At 49.7% G+C, this 27,925-nt stretch overlaps 2 protein-coding genes across 4 annotated transcripts; one reads left to right on the top strand and one right to left on the bottom strand.

The window, feature by feature from the left end:
* Window positions 1-1,294: 1,294 nt before the first annotated feature.
* On the bottom strand, window positions 1,295-18,752 carry Matn4 (matrilin 4). Of its 2 annotated transcripts, XM_036184926.1 has the most exons (11): window positions 17,875-18,752; window positions 15,371-15,484; window positions 14,145-14,714; window positions 12,880-13,002; window positions 9,640-9,762; window positions 9,416-9,538; window positions 9,200-9,322; window positions 5,664-6,077; window positions 5,425-5,577; window positions 2,630-2,737; window positions 1,295-2,543 (listed from the first exon to the last, which is right to left on the bottom strand). In XM_036184926.1, the coding sequence occupies exons 2-11, from the start codon at window positions 15,447-15,449 to the stop codon at window positions 2,485-2,487; spliced, it is 1,875 nt and encodes a 624-aa protein (XP_036040819.1). In that variant the 5' UTR covers window positions 15,450-15,484; window positions 17,875-18,752; the 3' UTR covers window positions 1,295-2,484. The 2 variants fall into 2 exon arrangements, with proteins under 2 accessions (XP_036040819.1, XP_036040820.1); XM_036184927.1 differs by lacking the exon at window positions 9,200-9,322.
* On the top strand, window positions 16,496-26,850 carry Rbpjl (recombination signal binding protein for immunoglobulin kappa J region like). Of its 2 annotated transcripts, XM_036184928.1 has the most exons (12): window positions 16,496-16,690; window positions 17,843-17,945; window positions 19,106-19,231; window positions 21,027-21,097; window positions 21,258-21,373; window positions 21,627-21,801; window positions 23,309-23,446; window positions 23,776-23,885; window positions 24,131-24,283; window positions 25,810-25,965; window positions 26,155-26,258; window positions 26,356-26,850. In XM_036184928.1, exons 1-12 carry the CDS (start codon window positions 16,669-16,671, stop codon window positions 26,627-26,629), a joined length of 1,548 nt encoding a protein of 515 aa, XP_036040821.1. In that variant the 5' UTR covers window positions 16,496-16,668; the 3' UTR covers window positions 26,630-26,850. The 2 variants fall into 2 exon arrangements, with proteins under 2 accessions (XP_036040821.1, XP_036040822.1); XM_036184929.1 differs by lacking the exon at window positions 19,106-19,231.
* Window positions 26,851-27,925: the final 1,075 nt, after the last annotated feature.

Genomic DNA, 27,925 nt, shown 5'->3' with positions numbered 1-27,925 from the left:
CCCGCCATTCTAAAACCTTTGGTATTAAATGGAAGGGCCATCTGATTGATGCCCAGGCGCCAGATGCCAGGGGCCTCCTATTGGGGCTCTGAGTTACAGCTCTAAAGCAGAGCTTCAGGCGCCCTCCTGTGGCCACGAGGGAATTGCAGAAGTAAAGAGCTGTTGAGAAAAGGAAGCGCAGAGGTTGTTCTGGTTCTGTCCGGAAAAGAGAAAGGATCTAGCTTTCTGCCTTTCCTCACAGACCCCATCAGAAAGTGCTCTGTTCCAGTCTCATACCCCCTCAAGTCTTCTGTCTGGCCTCGCTGTTTCCTCCCTGTGTGCTCTTAGACAAGAATCTCTGTCTTCTAGGATTCACTTTCTTTGAACAACTTGAGGGATTGGGCAAGGTGAGAACTCACGCCAGGTGCTATCCCCAGCATGCTTAGTTTATCTGATCATGGTATCTAAGCAAGGCCCAGATCACCCCAGCTACCGTGCCCAGCTGCTCCTGACCCACAAGCCAATCACAGAAAATACAGGCATGTGGTTTAAGGTTTGGCTCAAAGTTCTCCTCTACCCCTTCTTCTATCTGGCACGCCCTCTCTCTGTACAGATATACACAAGTGGACTTCGCTCCCCTCCGCCTTGAGCTCCCCCAGCTCAAGGGCTCTCCTCCCTCTCCACCCTGCCAGCCTAGCAGGGCGCCAAGTACAAGAGCACCCTCTCTGAAATCAGCCTGGCTTCAGCCCTGTATGGTAGCAGAGTTGTGTTGCCCTCAACAGCTTCCGCATGCGAATCCTGGGAAGCTGTGGATAAATCTATGACACTGCAGGACAAAGGAGACTTCTACAGGTGTTTTGAAGTAGAAGCGTATCTGCGATTGTCAAAGTCACAGCAATATAGTCACACGCAGAGATAGGAGTGCCAAGATCAGAGGGATGTGAGATCGTGAGCCAAGGAATTTGGGAGGCCTCTAGAAGCTACAAAAGAAAGCAGACCTCTCCAGAGGGAATGCACACCTGCCAACCCGTCTTGGGCTTCGGATTTCGGGAAGTGTAGAACAGGGACCTCTTGCTTTCAAGGCCCTCAGTTTGTTATAGCAGCAACAGGGAACCGATAACCTATGAGTCCAGCCTCTCAGTAGATACTCGACTTCGGGAAACTGCACGCCTCTATTTCTGCATGTGCAAAACGGTAGTGATGAAAGCAGTGACTATTTTTAAGCTTTATTTTTACATGTATTTATTTATCAGGGGTGCGGGTGTGGGGGTCAGAGGACAGGCTGCAAGAATTGGTTCTCTCTTTTACCATGTGGGTCCCAAGAAATGAACTCAGATTGTCAGCAGATTGTCAGGCTTGATGGGTAAACGTGCTTGCCAGCTGGGCCATCTTGCCATCTAAGATAATAATAATCTCACAAGGTTGTCTGGATAAAAGAGGATACAATGTCAATGCTTGGAAATCACTTAAAACCATGTCCAAGAGGAACATGTTACCTATTACAATAAGAATAGTTGCCGATTACCATACTAAGGGCCTGAAATACACGTTGGGCACAATGGCAGATGCCTTGGCATAAATTCTTCTAACCACAGCAACCCCTTGGGGTAACAATTTCTATCCCAGCTTTAACGGTGGCAAAATAAACCCAGAGGAATTTACCTGAAACTCACTCTGAAACCGAAAACATTTTGAGCTTTAGTTTTCCACGTGTACATGAGAAGTTTGTGTTCCTTGTGGGTAGAGGGGGTGGGGGCAGAGAGAAAGCCACAGACTCGGGCGTGCCACTGAGTGCCAGAGGCAGACACAATCCAGGTGAAGCACATCTCCCACCCCACCCCCCAACTCTGACCATTCAGGGGCTCAACCGTGGCTCCCACCTCTTCACCAACTCCCCAGCCAGGTCCCAAGCGGCCTTTGAGCCACATTTTTGGCGCCAGGAGACAGGAACAGCAAGAGAACGAAGTGCTAAAGGATGGGGGACTCAGACTTACTCACACCCAAGGGTTCTCGGGGCACCCCCTCCTTCCCCGCATCCTGCATAACGGGCCATCTGTTCTGGGCTGAATAAACAGGGGACGGGAAGCGGCGGCCGGCCCCCTGCCCCCAGCCCCAGTGTGGCACAATGCGCCTTTCTCTAGGAGGACGCCGTCCGGGCGCCGGCGAGCACGCTGCAACTGAACTCCCTCCCCCTGGCGGCACAGCAATAGCCACAAACCGACCCACTGGAAACCGGTGTTTTTTGGGGTTTTTTTTTGTTTGTTTGTTTTGTTTTTTAGAAAAAGAAAACAAAAAAGAAATCCAACAAAGAACTGGGCGCAGCACGTGGCGAGGGCCTGCAAGTGTAGCGTGCCTTCCCCACTAGGACCTCCCCAGCCCCTCGCCCCCCAAATCTGGCTTCTGGTCCAGGCGAGGCCAGCTCGAAGGCAGCGCTGGGGGCCCGCCAGCGCCCCCTCCCGGACGATCCATGCCGCGGGGCACGGGTGTTCAGACGGCACGCGACCTTCACTTCCGGCTAGCCAGCTGGTTCTCCAGCTCCTCCAGGCGCTCTGTCAGCTGGGCCAGTGAGTAGTTAAGGAAGATTTGGGCTCAGGGATTTTTTTCCCACCTGCCCTGCCGGCTAGCCGGCGCTTCCAGCCCCAAAGGATATGGTTCTGCGTCAGGCTCTCGAGCGCCCCCAGCGTGCGGCCCTGGAACTCCACTAGGCTTTCGCATTCGCAGGGACTCCGAAGCTCTGTCCCCGCGCTGATGCCCTCCTCTGCAAGTAGAACACCAAGAGTCAAGGCGATGAGGAGCCAAAGGAAGTCCACTGGGCTGTGGCCTTGACCTTCTGATACACCTCTACCAAGTCGATGGTTGAGTATGTACAGGCTTTGGATTTAGACCTGGCCTGAGCCCCAGCCAAGGAGCCCCAAAGTCCCGGGAAAAGCTCAACCCTCTAAGCTTCAATCCCTGCCATCTATAGAGTGGATATAGTGACAGAAGCTATCCACTGGTGGTTGGGAGGATTAGATGATTTGTGTATGTGTACACAATCTGAAACCCCAATGCTTATTGGGATAACCAGGGAGCTTGCTAGAATCCAGATTCTGATTCAGAATGAGGATCTGTATTTTCAATAAGCTCCTACAGCATGTTGATACTGAAGACCATGGATTTCACTTTGATTAGAAAGACTCCAGAGTGACAAATGCTCTCCAAATGAGACATAGCAAACAACGGAAGTGTTCTATATCTGGAAGTGTTCTATATCTGTCGCGCCGGATTCAGAAGCCACAAGCCACCTGGAGCTAGTTAGCCCTTGAGATGTGGCTGGGCAACTGAAGAACTCAGTTTTTATTTTGTTTCATTGCGATCTGTTGTATTTCATTATACAAATGTAGCAACTGAAAGCCATATTGATACAATATCTAAAATGATGCCAGACACAAGTCAACCCTGTGTTGTGTATTTTAAGTAAACCAGCGTTCTCAACTGTGGTCTGTGGACACACAGGTAAGCATAGTCTGGGAATACGTCATAAAGACAAATTATCCAACCCTATCCTGGACCTACTGAGTCAGGATGAAACCCAACAATATTCCACTGATTCTGAAGAAAATAATGTTTAAATTATGGGTCCACATTTGCCGCCACATGCATTTCAGCACCTAACAGTGGAGTACAGTTAAATGTGGTTGCCTATGTTTTCTTAACAACACATAAAATAATGGTGAATCTTACCAGAGACAGCGTCACTATAAGGCCATGCTGTTTTGCTTTTTTTTATTATTATGTGCATGTATGATATATGTGTGAGAGAGAGTGTGGGTGTATACACTGTATGTAGAAATAGAGAACAGCTGTTGGGAGTCAGCTCTCTCCTTCCACCTTGTTGAGGTAGGGTCTCTCATTTTCATCTCCCTACCTACGTCCAGGCTAGCTGGCCTAAAGCTTGCAGCTTCTCCCCCATATCCCTGACCCATCTTTCTGTAGGGGTGCTGGGTACAGATGTGAGCCATCACACCTGGCTTTTTGTGATTGTGTTCCAGGACTGAACTGAGGTCATTGGGCTTGCATGGCAACTGTTTTTACCTGCTGTGCCATGTCACCAGCCCCTATTTTTAATATTACAGGTAATAAAGTAATTGACACAATTCTTGGCACTCAGCCTCCGTGTAGAGTTACATTTTGAGTCAAACTCCCATACTTGGCAAACTACTTTGTGTCATATTACTTGATGATCTCAGTAACACTCTCAGAAAGGATGGTCTCTGACTTTAGAACTGTAGAAACAGGGTCACAGAAGAAAGAGGATCAGCCTAGGATGTAGAACAGTCAGCCAATGAAGATCCTTAACCAGAGAGCCCCAACTTGCCTCAGAAATTAAAGCTGAGGTAACCTTGAGCATCCTCCCTCTTACAGAAGAGGGGAAGGTCAGGAGGAAGGACTTATCCAGAGTCCATGGGAGATGACAGAGTCAGGACAGAAAGGGTCCTAAAGCCCAGTGCTTCCAAAACACCTCAGTTAAGCATTAGAGTTGAGAGTGGAACAGGAAGTACATTCAACAGCAGATTCTCTGCTCTGGGCACAGCCCTGCTGGCCTGTCTCTACCAGCAGTGCCTGACACACTGGAAGAAGAATCCCATCTTGGGTCTGTGTTAGAATCTAAAGACCCTGTGGTCAAAATCAAGACCCTCAAGAAACTCTGTCCGCTATTAGGTCCAGCTGCCCCCCACCCACGGGCACATCTGGGTCAGTTTCCCCCAGCTGAAGACCAGATGCATTAGAGAGATTGCATTTATGGTCTACATCCCCCAGAAAGCACAAGCCACTGTGTTAAATCCCAGTCCTGTCATTTTGCCAAATCCATAAAGTTGAATTCCAACAAGATGGACAGTTATAGATGGTTCCACTTACATATGCTAAATTTGGCTTGCTTTTTAAAGTTTTCTCCAGGGCTAGAGAGATGGCTCAGAGGTTAAGAGCGCTGTCTGCTCTTCGAGGGAACCTGGGTTCAATGCCCAACACCCACCTGGTGGTTCACAACCATGTGTAACTTCAGTCCCAGGGAATCCAACCCCTACTTCTGGCTTCCACAAGCACCACGCACATATGTGGTGCACAAACATACATGCAGGCAAAAGATGCACATAAAATACAATAAAAAATATAAATAAAATGACGTTTTCTTAAATTATTCCAAACACTACTAATTTGAGCAACAAGCCCCTCCTTGCCTCTGGTGTGTGCTCAAAGCTCTTGAGGGTCTGATTCATGGTCTGGGGTCTGCATTTCTGACAAGCTACAGTAAGGAGACAGGCCTGCGCTGGCCCAGGCTTTAAATAACTAGCTCTGTGTAGAGAACTGTAACTGCTGGAGGGTGTGTGAAGTGCTGAGGACAGGGCATCTATCATCAGAGGCCAGGCAACCAAAGCCCAAAAGCCCCAGGAGAGATGCACTCACCTGGGCAAATGCTGCCTTTGAGATTCTCCAGCAGGTGAGTCATGGTGCTAAAGTCCGGAGAGTAGGACATATGCAGCTCCGATGGTTCGGATGCGATCTCACGAAGCTCTTCCTCCACCGCCTTCCCCACGCCCACAGCATACATGACGATGCCTATAGGGCCCAGGCACTCAAGAGAGAGAAAACTGCTCCCCGGCCTCCACTCCAACCCCATTTAAACCCATCCCTTCCAAACTTACCTTCCTCTTTGGCACGAGCTGCCCACACTGAAATGTCATCCTGAGAGCGGCCATCTGTGAACACCAAGCCCACACGAGGCACGTTGAGGTCACGAGGCCGCGCACCCTGCGCCTCTGAGAAGCTGTGCTCCACCATGTGACGCAGTGCGAGCCCAGTCATGGTTCCGCGCTCCATGTACTCCACGGCGAGGACTGCCTGTTTCACCTCAGCTGCGGTGCCATAGCGGCCCAGAGGGAACTCAGTGCGCACCCGGCTGGAGAACTGCACCAGCCCGATGCGTGTTCCCTCAGGGGACACATCCAGGAAGTCCACAATCTGGTTCACGAAGCGCTTCACCAGCTCGAAGTTCTGTGGACGCACACTCTTGGAGCCATCCACCAGGAGAACAAGATCCACGTGGCCCTCCCGGCACCCTGTGAAGGAGAAGGCTTGAATGGAGGGGTCAGGTCCTTGACCAGGAGAGCCACATACTCATCTAGTTATTCGCTGCCAGTATTTATTATATAATGCACAACAGTTAGGTGTCCTGCCTGTATATGCCCAGTGGTATGCTCAATCACCACTACCATGGTTACACCATCCTCTGTTTTATGAGAGCCTTTGATGGTTTAGTGCTTAGCACTAACCAAACACTCAGTTAAAAAGCAACTTTAAATAACCAACAGAAACAATACCACCATAGCTATCATTCATTGATGACCTAGTACATATCTGTCACAAGTCTAAGCATCATATTAGTATAAATAACAATGACAAAAACACCACTTATTGATGTTTACCCTGTGTCAGACACTGAAACATGCACTTTATACATTTTCTCCTTGAGTGTTATGCCCATTCTCTATAAACTGGGATTCTAAAGGACAAAGTAATTTGCTTCCATTGTTAGTAGTGGCAGAGCCAAGATTGGAAGCCTGGATTAGCTAAACCACAAACTTCTGGACCCAATCACTACAACATTGCCTCCTTTGTTCTGAACCAAGAGATTCGGAAGTACCAGAACGGGGTTCAACAACAAAGAAAACATAATCTTGATCCATGAGATCAGGACGGAATGTAACAAGGCAGGCATGCCATCCGCTACAGTAGGAAACTGCACCTGAGGGGGCATGCGGGAGATCAAGAGAGGAATAAATCATTTTACCTGGAGTGGTTGAGGAAGGCTGCGTGAAGGTGGTGAGGTTCAATTTGGTCTTTGATTTGGACTGAATAACCATGTAATCAAAACTCATGTACCAGAACCCTTTCTCCTAATGTGAGATCATCTTTGGGAGGAAACTGGGGTTAGACACAGACATGAGGGTCGGAGCCTTCAGGAATGGAATTAATGTCCTGTCAAGAGTTTCTAGAATGCCTGCTTTTTCCATCCACCCATCAAGGAGGAACACAGGAAAAAAAAAAAAAAAAAAAAAAAAAAAAAAAACCATTGCACATGAGCCAAGAAGCAGAGCCTCACAGGACAATGTATCTGCCAGCATCTTGGTCTTAGCCTTCCCAGAGCTAAGAAATAAACATTCAAGACACTGTTGTGGTTTAGATATGGTTTGTGCCCAAGAGCCCATGTATTAGAAGCTTGGTCCCCAGTGTGACAAGGCAGAGAGGTGGTTAAGACCCATGAGTCCTATGGTAGCCAGACTTTGTGTTGCTGCAACAAGAATACCTGACAAGTAACTTAAGGGTGAAAGATTTGTTTTAGCTCACGACTTCAGAGATTTCAGTCCATGGCTGTCTAGCTCCATCGCTTTTGACTCAGGGTGATGCTGAATATCATGAAGCAGGAGAAGGGTGGAGGAAAGCAACACCCTTCATTATAAAAGGAAACAGACAGACAGGAAGGGGCCAGAGCAAAACACTCCTCAAACAGGACATCGTGGCACACGCCTATGATCTCAGGACTTAGGAGACTGAGATAGGATTTCTGTGAGTGTGAGGCCAACCTTTGGTACTTACTGAGTTCAAGGTCAGCCTGGAATGCTCATCTAAACCCTACTCTTCAGGAGCTGAGGATGTAGCTCTGTTGGTAGAGTTCTTGCCTAGCATGCACCAAGTCCTTAGTTAGATGCCTAACACTTGGAGGCAGGAGAATTAGGAAGTTCAAGGTCATTATCAGTTACACAGCTAGTACATGGCCATGAAACATGAAACCCTGTCTCAAGAAAGAAAGAACAAAAGAAAAAAAGGAAGGAAGGAAGGAAGGAAGGAAAAGAGAAAGAATTCTCAAAGGACACACACACACCTAGTGACCCACTTCCCCCAGCTGGAGCCTATCTTCTATAGTTTCACCTCCCAACAGCCCAAAAATCTACTCCCATATTTAATCTATGCTTGGATTAGTCAATTAATAAAGGCAAAATTGCTGTGATCCAATCACTTCCAAGAAGCCCAGGCTCTGAACATTTTTGCATTAAGGACCAAGCCTTTGATGCATGACCCTTGAGAGGGAGAACTTTAAATCCAAACCATAACAGGCCTTCTGAGAGATAATTAGGTCATAGAGCACCACCCTAGGAAGAAATGAATGCCTCTATCAAAGAATGGAGTAGGTCTCAAGAGACAAGATTAAGGACCCTGCCAGTGAGTAGTTACAAAGGATGCACCTCCTGTATTTGGTCCCTTGAGCGCACGCGCGCATGTACACACACACACACACACACACACACACACACACACACACTCTTTGCTCTCATGGCACTTGCCATGTGGCTGTCACCAACACTGAGATGCTGAGACTGTGCTCTCAGATCTACAGATTGTGTGTCACATAAGCTCCGTTCTTTACAAGACACTCAGCTTCCCGGCTTTGAGCTTTTTCATTGTAGGTACACAACAGTACCATGACATACTAACCTCAATGGACTAATGCAGTCTTGTACGCTGACTAGGACTTTGCCAAGGCAAGAAGGGACATTCTAGAAGGTTGATAGAAGGAATAGGAGCTGGAAAGCTCACAACACATTCGGGAAGGGACAGGCCAGTATGACTAAAATGTTCAAGTGTGGCAAGAGATGGGCTAAAGAGTTGGCTAAAGCTGGATGGTAATGTGCTTAAGTGATAGTTTCAAAATTGACCTCAGCCCACAACAAAAAACGAGAATAATAATTTATTATGGTGCATTTCACATTCTTACATGTAACTAAACTTCTGCTTTATGAAGCAATACTTAACTCTCCTAAATTCAGGAAACTATTTTCTCTTCTTTCCCTTAAATGCTGATTGTAACCCACTAATTTGGTTTCATTATCCATTAATGTGGTTGTGCCCAGCACTGGGAAAACTTAAGGGAAAGGCATTTGATCTTTATTTTGTAGACACTGGTGAGCCACAAAAGGATTTTGAGTGAAGGAGAAATATGATTAGATACAGATTTTGAAATCAGTCTTGGCAGCAAGATAGAGGTTGGAACAGACCCTGGGCACAAGGTTCATCCCCCAGCATAGAAACATCCACACCACATCTTTGGGGCTGTAACAAGAGCATTGAGGAGGTTCAGAGTGTAGGCAATGGAGCAAGAGCAGACCCTCTGCCTATAACTCACGGTCACAGCTCTTGCCATCAGCCTGAAGTCGCCTCCCCTCAGGACACAGGCAGCGGAAGGAAAGACCCTCACTCACACACTGGAACTCGCAGCCATGATCCACACCATTGCAGAAGTCCCTGACTTAAAGGAGACACCAGGTAGGATGAGTCAGGTTAGACCCCAGCACCTAGAATCTCTTCCTAGTCTCTGCAAATATGAGAGACACCTCCTCACCCCGACAGCTCCTCCCGTCAGGCAGCAGGTCATGGCCCTCTTGGCAGCGGCATTGTGGCCCCACGGGGGTGTTCACACATTCGTGCTGGCAGCTATGGTTTCCAAAGCTGCAGTAGTCGATCACTGAAGGAAGGAAGAGATAGCAAGATATCACCTCTGGGTGTAGCCCATCAGGACCCACCGTCTAGGAGGCTCACAGGGGTGGGTGAGCAGAGTTTACGTACCCCTGCAGCTCCTCCGGTCCTGCTGGAGTGTAAAGCCAGCTCGACAACGACAGAAATAGGAGTCCAGGGAATTGACACAGATGTGTTCGCAACCATGGGTTCCTTCAGCACAGAGGTCCATGGCTGGGAAGAAGATGGGGTCAGCCTTCAGTAAGGGCTGTATTTCACAGCATAGCCACACAACCCTCTGAAGGGCTCTTTAACAAAACCTGGGGCTGAGGACCAGGGAGATACTCAGTCTGTAAAGTGTCTGCTGCACAAGCATGAGAACCTGAGTTTGGATCCCTGGTATCGATATGAACTGGGTGTGGTGGCTGTAACCCTAGCCCTTAGATGGGCAGACACAGGCAAATCTCCAGAGGCCACCGCTAACTGTACTATTGACTGGTGAGCTTAGACTCAGTGAGAGGATTGGTCTCAAAAAAATAAAGTGGAGCTAGGGGGGGTGGGGGATGGCCCATGCCTTTAATCTCAGCACTCGGGAGGCAGAGGGAGCAGAGCTCTGTGAGTTCGAGGCCAGCCTGGTCAAAGAGAGAGTTCTAGGACAGGTAGGGCTACACAGAGAAACCCTGTCTGAAGAAGAAGAAGAAGAAGAAGAAGAAGAAGAAGAAGAAGAAGAAGAAGAAGAAGAAGAAGAAGAAGAAGAAGAAGGAGAGAGAAAAAAAATAAATAATAGATAGATAGATAGATAGATAGATAGATAAAATGGAGTGTTCCGGAAAATGGCTCCATGGGTAACACAACATTTGCCTCACAAATCTATGACCTGAGTTCAAAACCCATTTAAAGGTGAAGGAAGAGAATCAAGTCCACAGAGTTGTTCTCTGACCTTCACATGGATGCTGTCACACACACACACACACACACACACACACACACACACACACACACACGCACTCACACATCATACACACTAATAATAATTTTTAAATTGTTCAGTAATGATGAGGTGGGGAGTGGTTACTTGACATTGACCTCTGACCGCCATAGACATTTGCATACAACATACATACACCAAATTTTTTTAATTTAAAAAAAAAAAATGTTAACACCCATGCCTTGCCCCTACCCCAAAGTTCATAATTAATTAATCTGGTGTGCTACCCAGACATTTGTAGACTTCTTTCTACAGGATCCCATGACATTTCCTATTTAAATCTTGGACACATCCCAGAGCCAAAGGGCCCACTGCTGAGTTGAGCATGTGGAAGAGAACCCCATCCTCCACAAGCTCAGTGGCCCATGGCAGAGTGTGAGGAGCAGGATCTTCGTCTATCCAACTATTCCCACTCTGCAAAATGGAACTGCAGTAGGAAAAAGCAATTGCTGCTCCTCACTTCTTTCTGAAGAGGCAGGAAGGAGACCTGTTGCTGGACTTTGACAGTTTGGATATGCAAAGATGGCCTAGATCTGAACTGGGGAAAGTTGAGAAAATTTGGGATTCCTGGCAAAGGGACTGCAGTGGAGATGGCGGAAGAAATGTCCCAAACAGGAAGAAGTTTCGGAGCCCTGTGGGCTGAAGTCGGCGTGGGGAAAACCCTGTAGTAGGGTAACTGAGGGCTTCCAGGAACAAGGGCATCTAGTCGCAATTACAAGTAATGTTGGTTTTTTTGTATGCTTAGCTTTTACATTCCTCATATCCCTGCCCACTTCCACCTTTAACAAAATGAACACATGTACACGAACATATGAAAGCAGTGCCTTCTGTGCACACATGTGTAAACCAAAGACTGTGACAAGGTGGCCACGTGGGACTGAAAATTTGAGAACAGATCGTAATAAAAAGAATGCAGCAAGGCGAGGCATGGGGGGGGGGGCGTATCAGTTATCTCCATCCTCTGAAGCTTAAGGCAGGAGGGTCATTAATTTGAGGCCTGAATGAGACACACAAGAAAGTAAGGGAGAGGCAGAGGAGACAGGAGAGAGTGGGGGAGGGGAGGGGAGGAGAAGGGGGCGAGGAGAGGGGAGGAAAAAGGGAAAGACAAAGGAGGAAGGGGAAGGGAAGTGAACAGAAACCCAGAGCAAGCTATAGATAACAGAATGCATTTTCCAGATACCTTAGGAAAACAATGTCCACAGTATGAGCATGCCTATCGAACTTTTTAAAGTTTGACTGTTGAATATTTATTTGTGTGTGGGTCTGTGTGTGAGTGAGTGAGTGAGTGAGTGAGTGAGTGAGTGAGAGTACTGGTGTTCACAACTGTATGTGCACTCAGATCCAAAAGGTGTTGGATGTCTTCCTCATCACTCTCCACCTATTCCTTTGAGGCGACATCTCTCCCTGGACCTGGAGCTCCAGTTTTCTTGCCTGTGCTGGAAACCAGCAAGCACCAGGGATCTTTCTGTCTCTGCCCACCTCAGAGCTGGAGTTATAGGCGTTTGCCAGATGCCTGTTTGGTTCCAGAGTGCTGAGAGTCAAGTTCCAGCCTTCATGACTGTGTAGCAAATGCTCTTAAGCGCTGAGCCATCTCTCCATCCCACCCCCTAACCCCCACCCCCCACTGAAGCCTTTTCAAGTTTCTAAACACAAGAATACCGAGGTGGTATTTGGGTTATTAGGATCACATGACCTCTTTTTCCAGATTGTGTAGCTAAAATTGTGGAACTAGTTTCTGTGAATGTATAGAAGGCTCCTAACACAAGGTCTGATATAATTCCACTCTGTGTGTGGTAGAAAACACAGTCACAGAAATAAACTCACCAAAATATGCTCACCAAAAAGAAAAAGCCATATACTCACCAAAAAGAAAAACCCAATCATCTAAGCAAGGCATTACACATCATAGCTTTTCAGATTATTAAAGTTAAAGAAAAAAACAGATTTTCAGAGAGGAAACTCCACAAAGAGAGCTGAAGCACAGAGGTAAGGACATTCTGGGTAGAGAGTGGAGAGAGCCACCTAGTTGTAGATATCCCAGTGGTGTCTAAGTAACAGAAACTGGAAGTGGGGTCTGGGAGGAGACAGAAGAAACAAGTCTGGGAGGTGGATTGGAGCCAGGTAGGAGACCAAGCCAAACGGAGGAGAAAAGGTACAAAACCCACATTTAACTGTGGAGGGGTCAAGACTCCTAGCTCTGGTCCACCAAAGGCTTGTGTGGCCCTAAGTAATACTCCCTCTTTCTATGGTTTGTAAGGTGAAGGAGGTGTGCTTCTACTTCCAAAGGACTTGCTAAAATCTTGCTGTGATGCTGGGAAGTCCAAGAATGTTCAGGAACAATGAGACGGCAGGACAGCGCTCACCCACACAGTTCTTGTTATCTGGTGCTAGCCTGTAGCCAGAGTTGCAGGTGCAGTAGAAGGTTCCTGGAGCGTTGACACACTGGTGTTGGCAGCCATGGCCCCACTCAGCACACAGGTCCTTCCCTGAGGACACACAAGGAGAAAATCAGCAGAGAGCAGAGGGGCAGACATGTCCAAGGAGAGGGCTCCATGGTAGGGTAGGGGTAGGGTCTGAGGCAAATACCCAAGGATGGACTTAGGTAGGATATGAATTTGGTTCTTTGAGAGGGCCAGTCCAGGTGAGAGGATTAGGGGAAGAAGGAGACTTAAGCAGTCCCTTTGAATAGGCTCAGAAAAGGATAGCACACTGTATGAAGGGGGTGGAGCTAGAATAGGACCACACAGAGGTCGGGTCGTGCAGGAGGATGGAGAGGTACTAAGTCACGGTAAATGGAGTAACTCAACGTGTGAGTGAAAGCAAAGCTAGCCCAGCATGCCTGTTATCTCAGCGTCTGGGAGGTAGATTCAAGATCAGGAATTCAAGGTCAGCCTCAGCTACAAATCGATTTCAAGGCCAGTCTAGGTTTCAAGAAATCCTGTTGTCTTCGTCTCCCCCGCCCTGCCCCCACCACAAAAGTCACGAAGGGAGTTCTCATAGCTTTTGTAAACGGGGTGTGGGGCGGGGAGAGGGAGCTTAGAGTGGGAGGAGCCACACTCTGGTGGGCGGAGCATGACTCCTGAGAGACAATACTCTCAATTTTGAGGGTTAGTGATTCTGTTTGTCTGTTTCTTTGTTTGAGACAGAGTTTCTCTGCATAACTGTTCTGGCTGTCCTAGATCTCACTCTGTAGACCAGGCTGGCCTCGAACTCACAGAGATCTGCCTGCCTCTGCCTCTGCCTCTGCCTCTGCCTCTGCCTCTGCCTCTGCCTCTGCCTCTGCCCCGACCCGGGGTGCTGGGATTAAAGACGTGTGCCTACACTGTCCAGAGGTGATTCTTGTTTAAAAGACATGTGGTGTTGGAGTTTGACATTTGGCTTGTGGCACACTCGCAAAGGACATGGCTAGTCCCTGATCCAGCACAGCTGCCTTTTAAGTGTTGTGGAACCAAACCTCAAATGTGATACACCACCCTGCAGGCGAGAACACCGCTACTGTAGCTGGAGGGCGGAGGAAAGCTAAGGTAAGTAGTACTCGGGCCACCCCGACAGGGAGGGATTGTCTGTAATGATGCAAACTAGAAAGTAGCATCTGCAAAGCCGAAGCTCGGCCGCAGCTCTAACTCACCGCACAGCCGGCCCTGGAACTGCAGGCCAAACTCCTGGATGAGATCGAAGGACTCCACCAAGAAGACGTGCTGGTCCAGCGGCGGGGAAGCCATGGCACGTAGAGAGCCCACATCGGCTCGCTGCACCCCTACCGCGTAGATCTCAATGCCGCGGGCACGCGCCTGCGCAGCCACTTCAGCCACTCGGTCTTGAGGTCGCCCGTCGGTCACGATGACCAAGACCCGCGGCACTTGCTCCTCCGGCGGGCGCGCTCCTTCCGCTTCGCTGAAGGCCACGTTCATGGCATACTGGATCGCCAGTCCGGTCATGGTGCCCTGTGCCAGCGGCACCACGGCGCGGATGGCGCGCTCCATGTCCTCGCGGCGCGAGAAGGCGCCCAGGGGAAACACGCTCTGCACTTGGCTAGAATACTGAATCACGCCAACGCGCGTGGCGTTCAGCCCCACGTCCAGGCTACGGAGGAGGCCCACTAGAAACTGACGCATGGTCTCGAACTCAAAGGGACGCACGCTGCGGGAGCTATCAATCACGAACACCAAATCCAGGGGCCCAGTATAGCACCTAGGACCTGCGAGGAGATGGGAAAGGACTCTCAGGTCAATTAAAGCTGACCTATCAGGAAAAGCCAGGAAAAAAATGCTGTTAGGCGAATGAAACAGCGCCCAGCATATTAGCCTAACAAACATGGCTTGGATACAGTCACTCATCCATCACTGGCGGATGGGGCGGGTACCTGACCCAGGAAATCGCACAAGTTCCTTGCAGCTCTGAGGGCGGTTCTGAGGCCAATCCCCAGTGCCTACATGGACCAGCCAGATACCATGAGTGAATGAACTGGTTCGATTATGCCTAAGACACCACAAGCCCCTGTAGCCCTGCTAACGTGGGTAGTCCCAGCAACATACTGTCATATATCCAAGTGAGCTGGACATTTAGCAGGTCCTTTCAGGTTTTTTTTTTTCCCCAAGAAAATTCTCAAACGGGTTTTATGTGAAAACTCCTGATTTTTCCATTTTTTTTCCATATGCTTCAATAAAATGCAACACCAGATAATCAGTTCTGCATGAACCCAAAACTATGCCACACACTGCAGGTGGGAAGCCCAAATCCAGTCCAGAGTGTCCCGAAGCCCTTGCTTGTCTTTCTCCAACAGTGCTGGCTCGCAGAAGATGAAGGAACTGTTTTTGCCCCCTCCTCCCATGATGAGGGCTGGCCCCAGCTCACCTGCAGACTGGAGCTGGCTTTCCCAGGGCTGGAGAAAAAACAGCAGCAGGGGCAGTGGCCAGCAAAGAAGGCCTCTCATGGTGCTTGTAGGGTGAAGACCCAAAGTGTCACAGCCTGAAGGTAATAAAGCAACAGTTTTGACCTCGCTCTTATTCCAGGGAGTGTGCACTTTGTTTCTGTGTATGTTAAAAAATGTCTTGCAGGCATGGTTGAACACTCAGGAGGCAAAAGCAGGCAGATCTCTGTGAGTTCAGGGCCAGTCTGGTCTATATAGCCAGTTCCTCCAGGGAGATCCTGCCTCAAAACGAAAGTCTTATAATCATGTTTTAATGTCACCACTCTGGGATTGCTGAAATTCACAGAAAGGTCTTAGTAGGAAATGGCATTTTGCAGAACTACAGGACACCAAGTAAATAAAGAGTAGACGGAAGCACATACAATTCAAAAGGGGATAAACGCCTTTATAAAAAGATGTTTCACATGGACTTTTTTGTTGTGTGTGCATACACACACACACACACACACACACACACACACACGTGGAGGTCAAAGGGCAGTTCACTAAAGTCGGCTCTCCTTCCATTGTTCAGGTCCCAGGAGATTAAGCGGTACTGAACTCGGTGGTCAGTCTTGACAGCAAGTATCTTTACCCACTGAGCTACCCTGCTGGTCCCCAAAAGAAGCCTTTTCTAAATACCAACCAGGAACAGCGTTAAATGTGCTCATTTGATGTGGCATTAACTCTCTACGCAGTTCTGACACTCATGGCTGTTGCTGGCCTGGTTGTACCTATTCAGAAATAGAGGCTTGAAGAAACTAAATCCTGCTAGCCAACCTCGTGTAGCAAGCAGGAAAGTGGCTACACTGTGATCTAATCCTGTCTGTCTGGCCTGTGAGTCAGCCAAGGTGGTACTCTCTTCTCCAAAGAAAAGCCTTTCCCCACCTCCTCCCCCAACCCCTGAGAAGAGCAGCCCTTTGGGTTCTTGGGTCTTGTGGTAAGCCAGTGAGTGGGCCATGAACAAGAAACAGCTTTGTTACCGGCCTGCTCTTAGGAGAGGCCGCCAGGGGGCGCCTTCCGGGTCTGGCTTCCACGGCCGTGGGAAGCCCACATCTGCCCAGCAGGTGTCCCTGCCCAGAGCAAACAGGAGGCTGGGGAGCCCAGGACCTTGAAGATAAGGCTTGGAGGAAATATATCCAGTGCGAGAGTTGGGGGTAGAGGTGTGGAGAATACAGAAGACAGTGGTACTAGACGTGCCCAGAGGGCAGCGAGAGAGAGGCTGGGGCCTCGACGAGCGGCCATGGACCCCATGGGGACAACAGGTGAGCCTTCACCATCCTGCGCAAGATCTCCTGAGAACCATGAAGGACATGGATACACACACGGACGGGGACACACACACACACACACACACACACACACACACACACACACACACACTATACCAATGGAATCCCAATAAGGCTGCCAGCTGGGCTCCAGGCACAGAACTAAACCTAGGCCCCTCTCTCTTCCTCCAGAGCCGCCTGGTTCCCTGGCACCTAGAAGTCACTAAGCCTTTCTTCCGTTCCCTACCCCACCCCCACACGGCACGTTGAGCCTGCTCTATCCATTTTTCTGTCGCTGGTTCTTGGCAGAGCAGGCCAGCGCCCCCTAACCCACTGCCGCCCCGCCCCCTACTTCCTTGAATGGGCCCATTCTGAGCAAGGCCGGTGTGTGTCTCTGGCTCCAGACTGCCTTCCCATCCGGGATTCTTCTCCCTTCTGGCTTTCCAGGCAGGGTAGGAGAACAAAAATCCCTCTGGCAGGGCCTGTCGTGGTAGGGTGACTGAGCTAGCAAGATGTGCCAGCCGCTTGCTGGTGGAGGTAGAAGGCAGGGAGTGCCTTTTCTAGAGTGGGCCCTAGCTGAGGCAGCATTCGGGGGTTGCCATCTGAGTAAAGGTCCAGGGGGGCCTTTGAGACTCAGTGTTGGCTATTGACTACGGTCCCTCTTATCCTGCTCTTGGCCTAAGTCAACACGCACTTGCTAAAACCTCACCTGCACCCCAGGAGTCTTAGAAAGTCAAAATTGCTACTTCAACTTTCCAAACCTGCCGTTCCCCTAGGGGAAAGTCGGTCCAGGGAGGGCAAAGTGAGTCATCACTCGAGGGCCCACCACTGGACTGACACTGGACCCCAGTTCTCCTACATCTAAAGAGTCAATCTTTATATTGAAGAGCAAGTTTCTCGAACGCCCTTAGGGTAGGGAAAGTGCATTCCCAAGAAAGAGGGAGGTCTATACGGTCAAGAGCTGACCCGGAATGGACACTTTGGGAAGGTGCCAGAACCTAGAGGGAGGAGATTAGAGAAGGAGGGCCTGTGTGTAGTCGGCCTTGCTGGATGGGCATCGGAAAAGTTACTACTGCAGGTTAGATGTGGGCACCTAGGCGGTTAAGCACTGTCCCCCTACGGGCTTTTCCGCCGGCTTCCCTGCAGACCCCTCGGTGCCCCCGGGCCCTTTGACTCACCTGAGCCTGCCGGACAGCTCAGAGGCGCGGCTACAGAGCGACCGGCCAAACCTCCTGGGGAGTTGGACCAGGTAACGGCGTGGGCAGCTTGCCCTAGGTGGGGACTGCCAGACAGCTAGAGCGAGGCGAGGCGGCAGCTGCATTTAACCTGGGGCGGGCGGGTGGGGAGGGGGAGCGCGGGCTGCGACCCCTCCCACCGGCAGGGAGCGATCTCCCCCTTCCTCTGAACACCCGGGCCGGGAAAGCGCGGCGCCCCCTTGTCCTGCTACTCTCGGAGCTGCGGGCCGGAATTCGGCTACAGCTGGAGTCGGGTGGCGACACTCCCGGCAGCCGGAATGCTCTGGAATCCTACACGAGACACTTCCCAGAGGAGAGCCCCAAGAGGCGGAGCGGTCCTGGCAGCCGCCTTGGCCTGGCTGGGCTTCGGAGGACGCGCCCGGTTCTTGCCCTCCGCTGTCCCTTCCAGGAGTGGTGAAAGGCCGGGATCTGGTGCTTCTAAGAGAGTAAAAGGACTCAAAAGGAGAGCATCGGAGTTCTTAGCTCTCTCCAGGGCCAAACCTGCTAATTTCCCAGATATCTCCCACCATGCTCCGTTTAATTGTGTAAATTTGGTGAGAACCCATCCTCATCTGGTAAACTCTCAGTCCCCAGAGAGCTAAAGTAGCTTGCTCTACAAGGTCAATGTCCTAATTCCCTATATTCAAAGAAGGAAAAACAAAAACAAAAACAAACAAACAAACAGACAAACAAACCAAAAAACACATAGCAATAAGCCAGGGTGTTGTTTGGGCATTAGAAAGACTCAGATCCATCCCCATCCTGCTAAAGAGGCTGGGAACCTCATTCACATTTACACTGGTCCGCGTGCTGGAATTGAGATTGTGCCCTGGACCTGGAGCCCGCAAAGGCTGTTTCTTCTTAAGTATTCTCCTGGGGTGAAGGCTTAATTACCATTCCCACAAAGCCTATCTCCACCTAAAGACCAAATGGCTTTTAAAGGCAGCCAGGAAGCCACCCACATAGAACAGCACCTGGGTGATCCTGGCGGGCTCTGTACAGGCTTCTTGGAGCACAAATATTTAGCCCATGACCCAAATCCTCCCCTTTGCTAACATTTATTCCCCAGAGCCCTTGGGGAATGTTAATCAACCCCAGTCTCCCACTTCAGCTTTGTGCCGACTCAACCCTTGACTCTCCTTCCTGTGGCTAGCTGGCCCATTGCCATTCCTAGGTCACCCCCAGAGCATGCCACCATCCTGAGGGAAGGTGTGCGGACATGCCTGCAGCAAAGATGTGAGCAGACTGTGTGGATCCTGCATGCCAGGGTGGCTCAGAAATCCTATGGAAATGAGAAGCGGTAGGTGACACCATGTCCACTCCCAGGTCTCCGCAGCCTTCAGTCCTATGCACCCTTCCAAACCTCCCACCACTTAGCTGCTTTACATCTTAAAGGCCTTAAGGCTGACACCTCTGCTACTGCCAACCAAGGTTCTGTTCCTCAGCCGACAACAGGCACCAACTACAGTGGAACTTCACAGGGACTCTCACATCCCCACATCCCCACTCATTATCATTCAGTTCCTTACTAATTGTCACACAGCAGGCCCTTGGTCACTGCAGGGCATGAAGCATCCAGCTGCACAAGATTGACACCCAGCGTCTTCACTGAGTGTGGAAGGGGCAGTTACTCTCCACAAATCAGCAAACAAGAAACTTCAGATCGTGAGGAGAGCTCCAAGGAAAACAGAGCAGGGTCACCTAGTAGAAACCAAAGGGGCCAGCTGAGCTTGAAGGGTCAAGGAAGTCAAAGGGCTCTTTAGGAAGTGACATCATCGGAACTGAGGTACCAATACTGAAATGGAGCCAGACATGAAAAAAATCTCCAGGAGGCATTCTGACTAGAGGGACAGAAAATGAAATGACCACAGGGCTACTAGTCCTGTAAGAGGATAAGAGAGGAGAGAGAGAAGAGAGAGAGAGAGACGGAGACAGAGACAGAGACAGAGAGACAGAGAGAGACAGAGAGAGAGAGACTGCACAGAGGAGGGGATATTTCAGGAAATAAACAGGAGAAGAAAAAGTGGTCAAATCGTGTGAAGACTTGGAATTTTAAACCTCTAAAAGATTCTAATAGGGGACTATCATAATTTTACGAACGTTTTCATATATTGTTTAATTTTAATTTAAAAATATTAATTTCAAATAATATTGTTTATTTTTGTATATTTGGGGATAATGAGATAGATTCTGACTTTATAGCTCAGACTGCACTTGAACCCAGAGTAATTCTCCCGCCTCAGGCCCCATCCCCTCCAATGCCCAGGGCCTGGATTAGGATTACAGACATAAGCCACCACACCCAATTTAGTTTAACTGATTTTTAAAAAGATTTATTCATCTACATATTTTATGTGTATAGGTGCTCTGTCTGCATGTATGCCTGCACACCAAAAGAGGGCATCAGATCCCATTGTAGATGGTTGTGAGGCACCATGTGGATGCTGAGAATTGAACTGAGGATCTCTGGAAGAGCAGTCAGTGCTCTTAACCTCTGAGCCGGCTCTCCTGCCCCTTGACGATTATTTTCATTGTTGTTATTGCTGTTGTTGTTGTTGTTGGTGGTGGTGGTGTGTGTGTGTGTGTGTGTGTGTGTGTGCGCGCGTGTGCGCGCGCGCGCACGCGCCACAACTCATGTCAAGCCCAGAGGATAACATTGTGTATGTAGCTGGTTCTCTTCTACTTTTCAGTGGGTTCTGGGGGTTGAACTCAGGTTGTCAGGTTTACCCTGGCAAGCGTTTTATCTGCCGAGCCAGCTGTTATTTAGGAAGTAATCTGGTTGCTGCATGAAAAACAAGTTCCAAGAGAGACAATCACAAGGGAGAGACAGTTAGAAGGCTGAGAGCGGGGAAGGCAAGAGGTAGCGGGTTAGGACCAAGGTGGAGGTGGAGGAAGCCAATGGATTCCAGATGTGTTTTGAAGATGGAGTAGGCAGGACTTACTGATGGGTTTAATAAGCAAAGGAATGTTCTGTGTTAACGGGACTCGCTCAATTAGGAGAGGAGAGAGAATTGTGATTCTTTGGGTTTATGTCTTTTTGAGACACTTGAAGACGACAGTGAAAATGATATATCCAGCTCTCTGCGTGTTCCCAGGTTCTTCTGCCCCCCGCCCTGCGTCTACCTCGCCGGTCCTGGATGGAGGGTGAAACCAGTGCAAGATCAAGGTGAGCGCGCGTGCGCTCAGGGACTCTTCTCTGCGGGAAGGATAAACTAATTCGGCAGTTGCAGGCGCAATCGCGTTGCTCCCTCTGGCGGCAAGAACTAAGTTTGACTGGCACCTGAGTCTCCCCAATCCCTCCAGGGTTAAATCCCGTTCTTTTCTAGCCCACCAATCTGTGGAGACCGGGCCCACCGTCTGCGGTTACATGGGACTGGACGGAGCGTCTGGCAGCGCTCCCGAGACGCAGAAGTTGAATTTCGAAGAACAGCCGGACTCAAGGGTGAGACTGCATGAAAGAGCATCTAATTCCTGCCCCCCCCCCAGCTCTGCCTGTTCTTTGCAAAGGACTCCCCAAGTCCTCTCCAGAAGCCTAGGGGCTAGCGAAGAGGCCAGAGGGTGGGTTCTGATCCAGAGCCTAGCTAGTGCGGCTTCTTGTCATCTCTGCTGGGACGGATGTCACAGCTGCGGTAGGTTGTCGCATCCACTGGCAGAGAGTTGAGATAAAACGGGTCCCATCCCCATGAGTCCCGTAGGAATTTGGTTGTGCCAAGACCCTGTACATCTCCGACGCCGACAAGAGGAAGCACTTCCGGCTAGTGCTGCGGCTTGTGCTGCGAGGAGGCCGGGAGCTGGGCACCTTCCACAGTCGCCTCATCAAGGTCATCTCCAAGCCCTCACAGAAGAAGCAGTCGCTGAAAAACACAGACCGTGAGACGGGGTGGAGTGGGAGGGTGCAATTCAAATCCAGAGCTGTATAAGAGGGAAGAGGGTCAGGGGTGGAGTCAGGGTGAGAGGTGGAGTCTGAGTAGAAAGAAGGGAGGAGTCCGGGTGAGTGGCTGGCCAAAATCGAGGGAAAAGTCACCCACATACGGAGATCCCCATGTGATACAGGAAAGAGGCCAGATAACCAAATTTGAGGATGGCAGTGCGGGTCTCAGAACAGATCAAAGCTGTAGCCAGGTGCCAAACCCGGGGTTGATTCAAAATCACCTTAAGGAAGTTGTGTCCCAGATCCAAGCAGTGTTCTGGTTGGCCCTGGGTATTCAGGAAAAGTGGATGGCATGGTGACATAGTGTGGCGGCTAAGAGTGCAAAATCTGGCCGTCTGGGTTTGAACCCTGTCCTGGAGTTGGCTAGCTGTGTGGTCTTTGGCAGGCTGATCCCTTAGCCGGAACTAGGAGAATCAACTGAGTGGGTACACATATTTAGAAAAGTAAAGAATAGGGAGGTGGCTTGGTGGTTAAAAGTGCTTGTAACACAAGCAACAGAACCTGAGTTTGGGCCCCCATAAAAGCGGAATGTGGCTGCAGGCGCCAGTGACCCCAGCACTGAGCAAGCAGGGACAGGCAGCTCCTCCTCCAGCTCTCTGGCCAGGAAGTTCTAGAAAAATGGTGAGCTCACAATCCAGTGAGAGCCTGTGTCTCAGGAAATAAGGTGAAGAATAATAGCAGGTGGTACCCGGCACAAACCTCTGGCCTACACACTCACGCATGCACGCACTCACACTCATGCACACACATACAGAAAAAGAGAAGTAAGGAAGAAAGGAGGGAGGGAGGGAGGGCAGAAGCAAGGACCTATTGTATAATAAATCAATGGAAGGGGCCAAGACTAGGTACAAATGGCATTAAGAGCAGAGAAGAAGGCACTCTGCCCAGAGCCTTATTCCCGACTGGTCTAAGTCCAGTGAGAAAATAAAGCTGGGTCTGTGAGCACCTGCCATAGGCTGGAAGACATGTTGAGCTCTAGAAAAGTCCCTCTGCTTTCATACCACGTGGTCTTCCCTTAGCAGCCAGCCCTCTACACAGCTCCTATCTGCTTCATGCTTCCCGGCCCAGAAGGCCTCCTTAACTCAGCCTTTACCACATGGTGTTAGCATTTGATATGTATGTCCTCCAGACCATGAACTCATACACAGCCAAGCTGGAACCGGTTTGCACCATCAGCACCCAGCACAGTACCTACCCCAAAGGAGGTCCTGAGTGCCTTGATGAACTCACTTCACTGAACTGAAGGATGCCCAGGCGCACCAGGGAGCTGGCAAGCTCGGACAGAAGCCGAGCGGAGCAGGACCTAGCTAAATGGCTGCAAAATACAGATACCCATCGCGTCCAGGCCAGCAGGCGTATTAGCCAGGGTGTCACAAAGGACAGAAGATATCAGGGCAGACTGAGGGACCACATGAGGCCAGGGCACTGATTCCACTCCCCTCACAGTGTGCATCTCCTCGGGCTCAAAGGTCTCCCTTTTCAACCGCCTGCGCTCCCAGACAGTGTCCACACGCTACCTCTCTGTGGAAGATGGGGCCTTTGTGGCCAGCGCAAGACAGTGGGCTGCCTTCACACTCCACCTGGGTAATCACGTGAACAGTGCGGGCTGGGGGCTCCATGTGTGTTAGCATATTTAATCAACACTTCAGGACGGTAAACAAGTGTGGCTGAGCCTTGGGGGGGCCTCAGTGGGTCAATGACTAGCCCAGCTATTCTGATCCCAATGGCTGTGCCCTTTAAGTGGCCCAGGGAGCACACCTTTGTGAAGATGACCAGATTACATATCTGGGATTAGAATCTTAGTCTTCGCTTCTTCCATCATGGCCAGCGGTGGTGTGACGTAAAGCCAGAGGTGAAGAAGCAGGGCTTGGGGCAGAAGTTCTGAAGCCTTTGTTCTTTTCTTTTGTCTCCAGCTGATGGGCGCTGTTCCCAAGGGGACTTCCCACCTCAAGAAGGTTACATCCGCTATGGCTCCCTGGTGCAGCTTGTCTGTACAGTCACAGGCGTCACGCTGCCTCCTATGGTATGAAAAGGGACTTTGTATCCACACAGGTAACCACAGATCAGTTCAGAAGTGTGGCTACTGTGGACAGGGCTGGAGGGTGAAGCCTGCAGGCCTAAAGACACCTCCTTTCTCTTAGTGTTTAATGGGAGTGTGCTTGTGACCTCATGGCCATCAGAGTAGAACTGGCTGGCTGGGAGAGCGGCCAGCCTCTGGGGACCCCCCCGCACCTTGCCACCCCTCTTCCTGACACCCTTCTGCTGCAGATCATCCGCAAAGTAGCCAAGCAGTGTGCCCTCCTTGATGTGGACGAACCCATATCCCAGCTACACAAGTGTGCATTCCAGTTTCCAGGTGATACTCCAGGAGGGGGTGGCACCTACTTATGCCTTGCCACAGAGAAGGTGGTGCAATTCCAGGTAAGAGGTAGAAGCTATCGAGCATACTAGGAAGAATATAGAGGGCCATAGGGTGTAAGAGCTTGTCTACAAAGGCAGCTGCTTCCTAAGTAATAGTGCCGTCCATAGTACATTAGGGTCATAGAAGGTAGAAAAACAATGTAATTACTATTAGTAATACTCCTTCCCAAGGGCTTTTAGAAGTTGGGATGTGAAATTGCAGAATATATGAACTAGAGAGACAGCTCAGTAGTTAAGAGAACTTGTTGCTCTTCCAGAGGATCAAATCCCAGCACCCACATGGTAGGCCATAACTTAACAACTACCTGTAACTCCAGCTCTAGGGGATCTGACATCTTTTTCTGACCTCTGAAGGTCATACACATATGGCACACATTCACATATATATAAATAAAAAGAAAAACATTGCAGAATATAAATAAAATCATAGTAGGAAATAGTATTATTACTGAACTATTATATAGTTATAGGATGTCAAGGCACAAAATCATACAGTGTGGAAAACAATAATTATTAAGTAATATTTCTCCCCCAAAATATTACTCTGGAATGTTAGTAGATAGAAATATAAAATATAGAAAACAATAATTATAGCCAGGTGATGCATGCCTGTAATCCCAGCACTCAGGAGGCAGAAGCAGGCAGATCTCTGAGTTCAAGGCCAGCCTGGTCTACAGAGTGAGGTCCAGGACAGCCAGGGCTACACAGAGAAATCCTGTCTCAAAGAAGAAAAAGAAAAAAGAAAAAAGAAAGAAAGAAAGGAAAGAAGGAAGGAAGGAAGGAAGGAAGGAAGGAAGGAAGGAAGAAAAGAAAACTAGTTTATTAAACTAAGCTAGTTCAAAGATTTTAGTTTAGTAAGTGATGGAATGTTAAACTCTTGGGGATGGGGAAATGGGTGGTTGGTAAAGTACCTGCTGCACCAACTCTGGCATCTGAATTTAATACCCTAGAACTCACATCTATTTTTAAAAATTGAGCATGATGGCCCACACCTGTAATCCCAGCATCTGGTAGGCAGAGACAGGAGAATCCCGGGCCTTTCCTTAGCCAGTCTAGCCAAATGAGCCAACTTCAAGTTTAGTGAGAAACTGTCTCAAAAATAAAGTGGAGAGTGCTGGGCGGTGGTGGCACACGCCTTTAATCCCAGCACTCAGGAGACAGAGGCAGGTGGATCTCTGTGAGTTCAAGGCCAGCCTGGGCTACAAAGCAAGTTCCAGGAAAGGCGCAAAGCTGCACAGAGAAACCCTGTCTCGAAAAAACAAAATAAATAAATGAAGTAGAGAGTAAGCAATGGCCACCTCCAACCTCCATACCGGTATACACACACACACACACACACACACACACACACACACACACACACACACACACACACACACACACACACACACACACACACACACACACACGTCTATACACATATATAACTACACAGTACAAATAAAAATACTGTTTTAATAAGAATGAGTTTGGATATACATCCCATACAGTGTGAGCTTCAGTCCATCCTTTGGACTTCTTGCCAGGCTTCCCTGTGTCCCAAGGAGGCCAACAGGGCACTGCTCAACGACAGCTCTTGCTGGACCATCATTGGCACCGAGTCGGTGGAGTTCTCCTTCAGCACCAGCCTGACCTGTGCTCGGGAACCTGTCACTCCAGTGCCCCTCATCAGCACTCTGGAGGTAAACTGCATGCAGAGGGGTGTGCAGTGGCCGACCTGCCGGCTTTGGGAATGGGGGAGGGGTGGCTATCGGAGCATGGAAGGGAGGATCCTTCTACTCTCCCTACACACACACACACACACACACACACACACACACACACACACACACACTCCCCAGTCACCTACATCTGGTCCCATCCGCCCCCAGCTGAGCGGCGGAGGTGATGTAGCCACACTGGAGCTGCACGGAGAGAATTTCCACACTGGGCTCAAGGTGTGGTTTGGAGATGTGGAGGCAGAAACCATGTACAGGTACTTATGGGACGGAGGGTAGGGGGGTGGGCGCAGCTTGGCCCCAAGGACCAAGGCTGGGATGTTTGTCCATCTATCCTCCATGCCCCACCCGCAGGAGCCCGCGGTCCTTGGTGTGCGTGGTGCCAGATGTGGCGGCCTTCGGCAGCGACTGGCGTTGGCTGCGCACTCCCATCACTGTGCCTGTGAGCCTACTGCGTGCAGATGCGCTCTTCTACCCCAGTGCCTTCTCTTTCACCTACACCCCGGAATACAGCGCGCGGCTGCGGCCGCCCAACGCGCATGAGCCTGCCCCTGATGCAGATGCGCTTCTCGAGAGCATCCACCACGAGTTCACGCGCACCAACTTCCACCTCTTCTGCCCCAGCTAGGCACCGCCACCTGCGGCGGATGCCCACCCGCAGCTGTCCCTGGAAGTGGGTGGGTGTGTATATTCGGCTTCCTTGTCCCGTTACTATGAAAGGACAAGAGGGAGGGAGATTTCTCACCTGTCCTCAGACATATGGGAACTGTCAATCATGAGTGATGTTCTAATGTCTTCATGGCGTGGGCTGTTTCCTGGTTGTTGTTGTGGTGGTGAGGTTTTTTTGTTTGTTTGTTTGTTTTTGTTTTTTGTTTTTTGTAACCTTGCAGATCCATGCTTCCATATTTGTCTCTTTCTGGCTCTTTTTTCTGCGTCTTTGACAGACTCTGAGGATCCAAGCCCAGGGGATTTGTCCTCCAGACATCTGTGCCCCCACTTGAAAACAAGTCACATGAAATACAGCTAGCATGTCTTAGATGCTGATCCTATCTGGGGTCCTCTTAGAGCTAGGCATCTCCTGGCTACACATCCTATGGCACCCTCACCTAGGTTTGATCTCTGGTCCACATTAGAGGTCAGGCAGAGGCCTAGGACAGATGTCAGGTTTTGCCTTTTTCGCTGTGCCCACAGCCACTTCTCCTTCAAGCCCAATAGGAAGCAGCCTGCAGATAAAGAGCAATCTATATTTCAGGTACAGAGAATGAGAACGCACTGCGGTGGGGTGGGGGTTTGGGGGGGGGGGAATGGAGTGCTGCTGGGTTCTATCCAGGTTCTATCCAAGTCAGAGTCTGATAGAACAGGTACCTTTATGACTCTGTAGGGAAGAAATGTTATTCGAGGCAACAGATAACTTAAGCCTGGGGACCATCTGAAAGCCCTGGCAAACAGCAACTAGCTATACCCCCCCCCCATGCCAAGCAAGAAGATACCACAGACTAAGAAGAAAACCAAGGGCCTCTTCAGACAAAACTTTCCCAGATCAAGGCAGACAGAAGTTATGGGACAACTGAGAAATAATGGAACTGAGAAATGGGCCTCTGAGTATGGGGCCCATGGCCAGAACTACAGACTATCTCTGGTCAGCCTTCCCTTTTCCTTCCTACTCTGTGATTATATGAAAAAGGAAATTGGGTAGGAACCTGGCTTGGGCTGTGAAAACTAAAGACATAAGAATAATGGCTGTCAGTCTCTGGTCTAGACTGGGAGGGAGAACTGATTTGAAATATGACCTCAGTCTCCGGCCATACCACCCTGAACATGCTAGATCTTATCTGAAATGTGGGTTCAAAGCTCTAATGATCTGGAACGTTCCTTAACCCTTGGAGGAAGAGCTCATTTCCTGTAAGTCTCCCCACCCCCAAAT

Source organism: Onychomys torridus, chromosome 4 (genome assembly GCF_903995425.1).
Source record: "Onychomys torridus chromosome 4, mOncTor1.1, whole genome shotgun sequence".
Taxonomy (NCBI): domain Eukaryota; kingdom Metazoa; phylum Chordata; class Mammalia; order Rodentia; family Cricetidae; genus Onychomys; species Onychomys torridus.
The sequence above is the reverse complement of the archived record's forward strand: the minus strand, read 5'-3'. Positions and strand labels throughout refer to the sequence as shown.

What these genes read in the sequence shown, in the direction of transcription:
- Rbpjl (XM_036184928.1), top strand. Translation starts at nt 16,669, where the DNA reads ATGGACCCCATGGGGACAACAG. An exon ending in TCCTATGGAAATGAGAAGCG is followed by an intron (nt 19,232 to 21,026) that starts GTAGGTGACACC and finishes GCGTGTTCCCAG; the next exon opens with GTTCTTCTGCCCCCCGCCCT. An exon ending in GAAACCAGTGCAAGATCAAG is followed by an intron (nt 21,098 to 21,257) that starts GTGAGCGCGCGT and finishes GTTCTTTTCTAG; the next exon opens with CCCACCAATCTGTGGAGACC.
- Matn4 (XM_036184926.1), bottom strand. Translation starts at nt 15,449, where the DNA reads ATGAGAGGCCTTCTTTGCTGGCCACTGCCCCTGCTGCTGTTTTTTCTC. An exon ending in AAGCCAGCTCCAGTCTGCAG is followed by an intron (nt 14,715 to 15,370) that starts GTGAGCTGGGGC and finishes ATCTCCTCGCAG; the next exon opens with GTCCTAGGTGCTATACTGGG. An exon ending in AGATAACAAGAACTGTGTGG is followed by an intron (nt 9,763 to 12,879) that starts GTGAGCGCTGTC and finishes TCTTCTTCCCAG; the next exon opens with CCATGGACCTCTGTGCTGAA.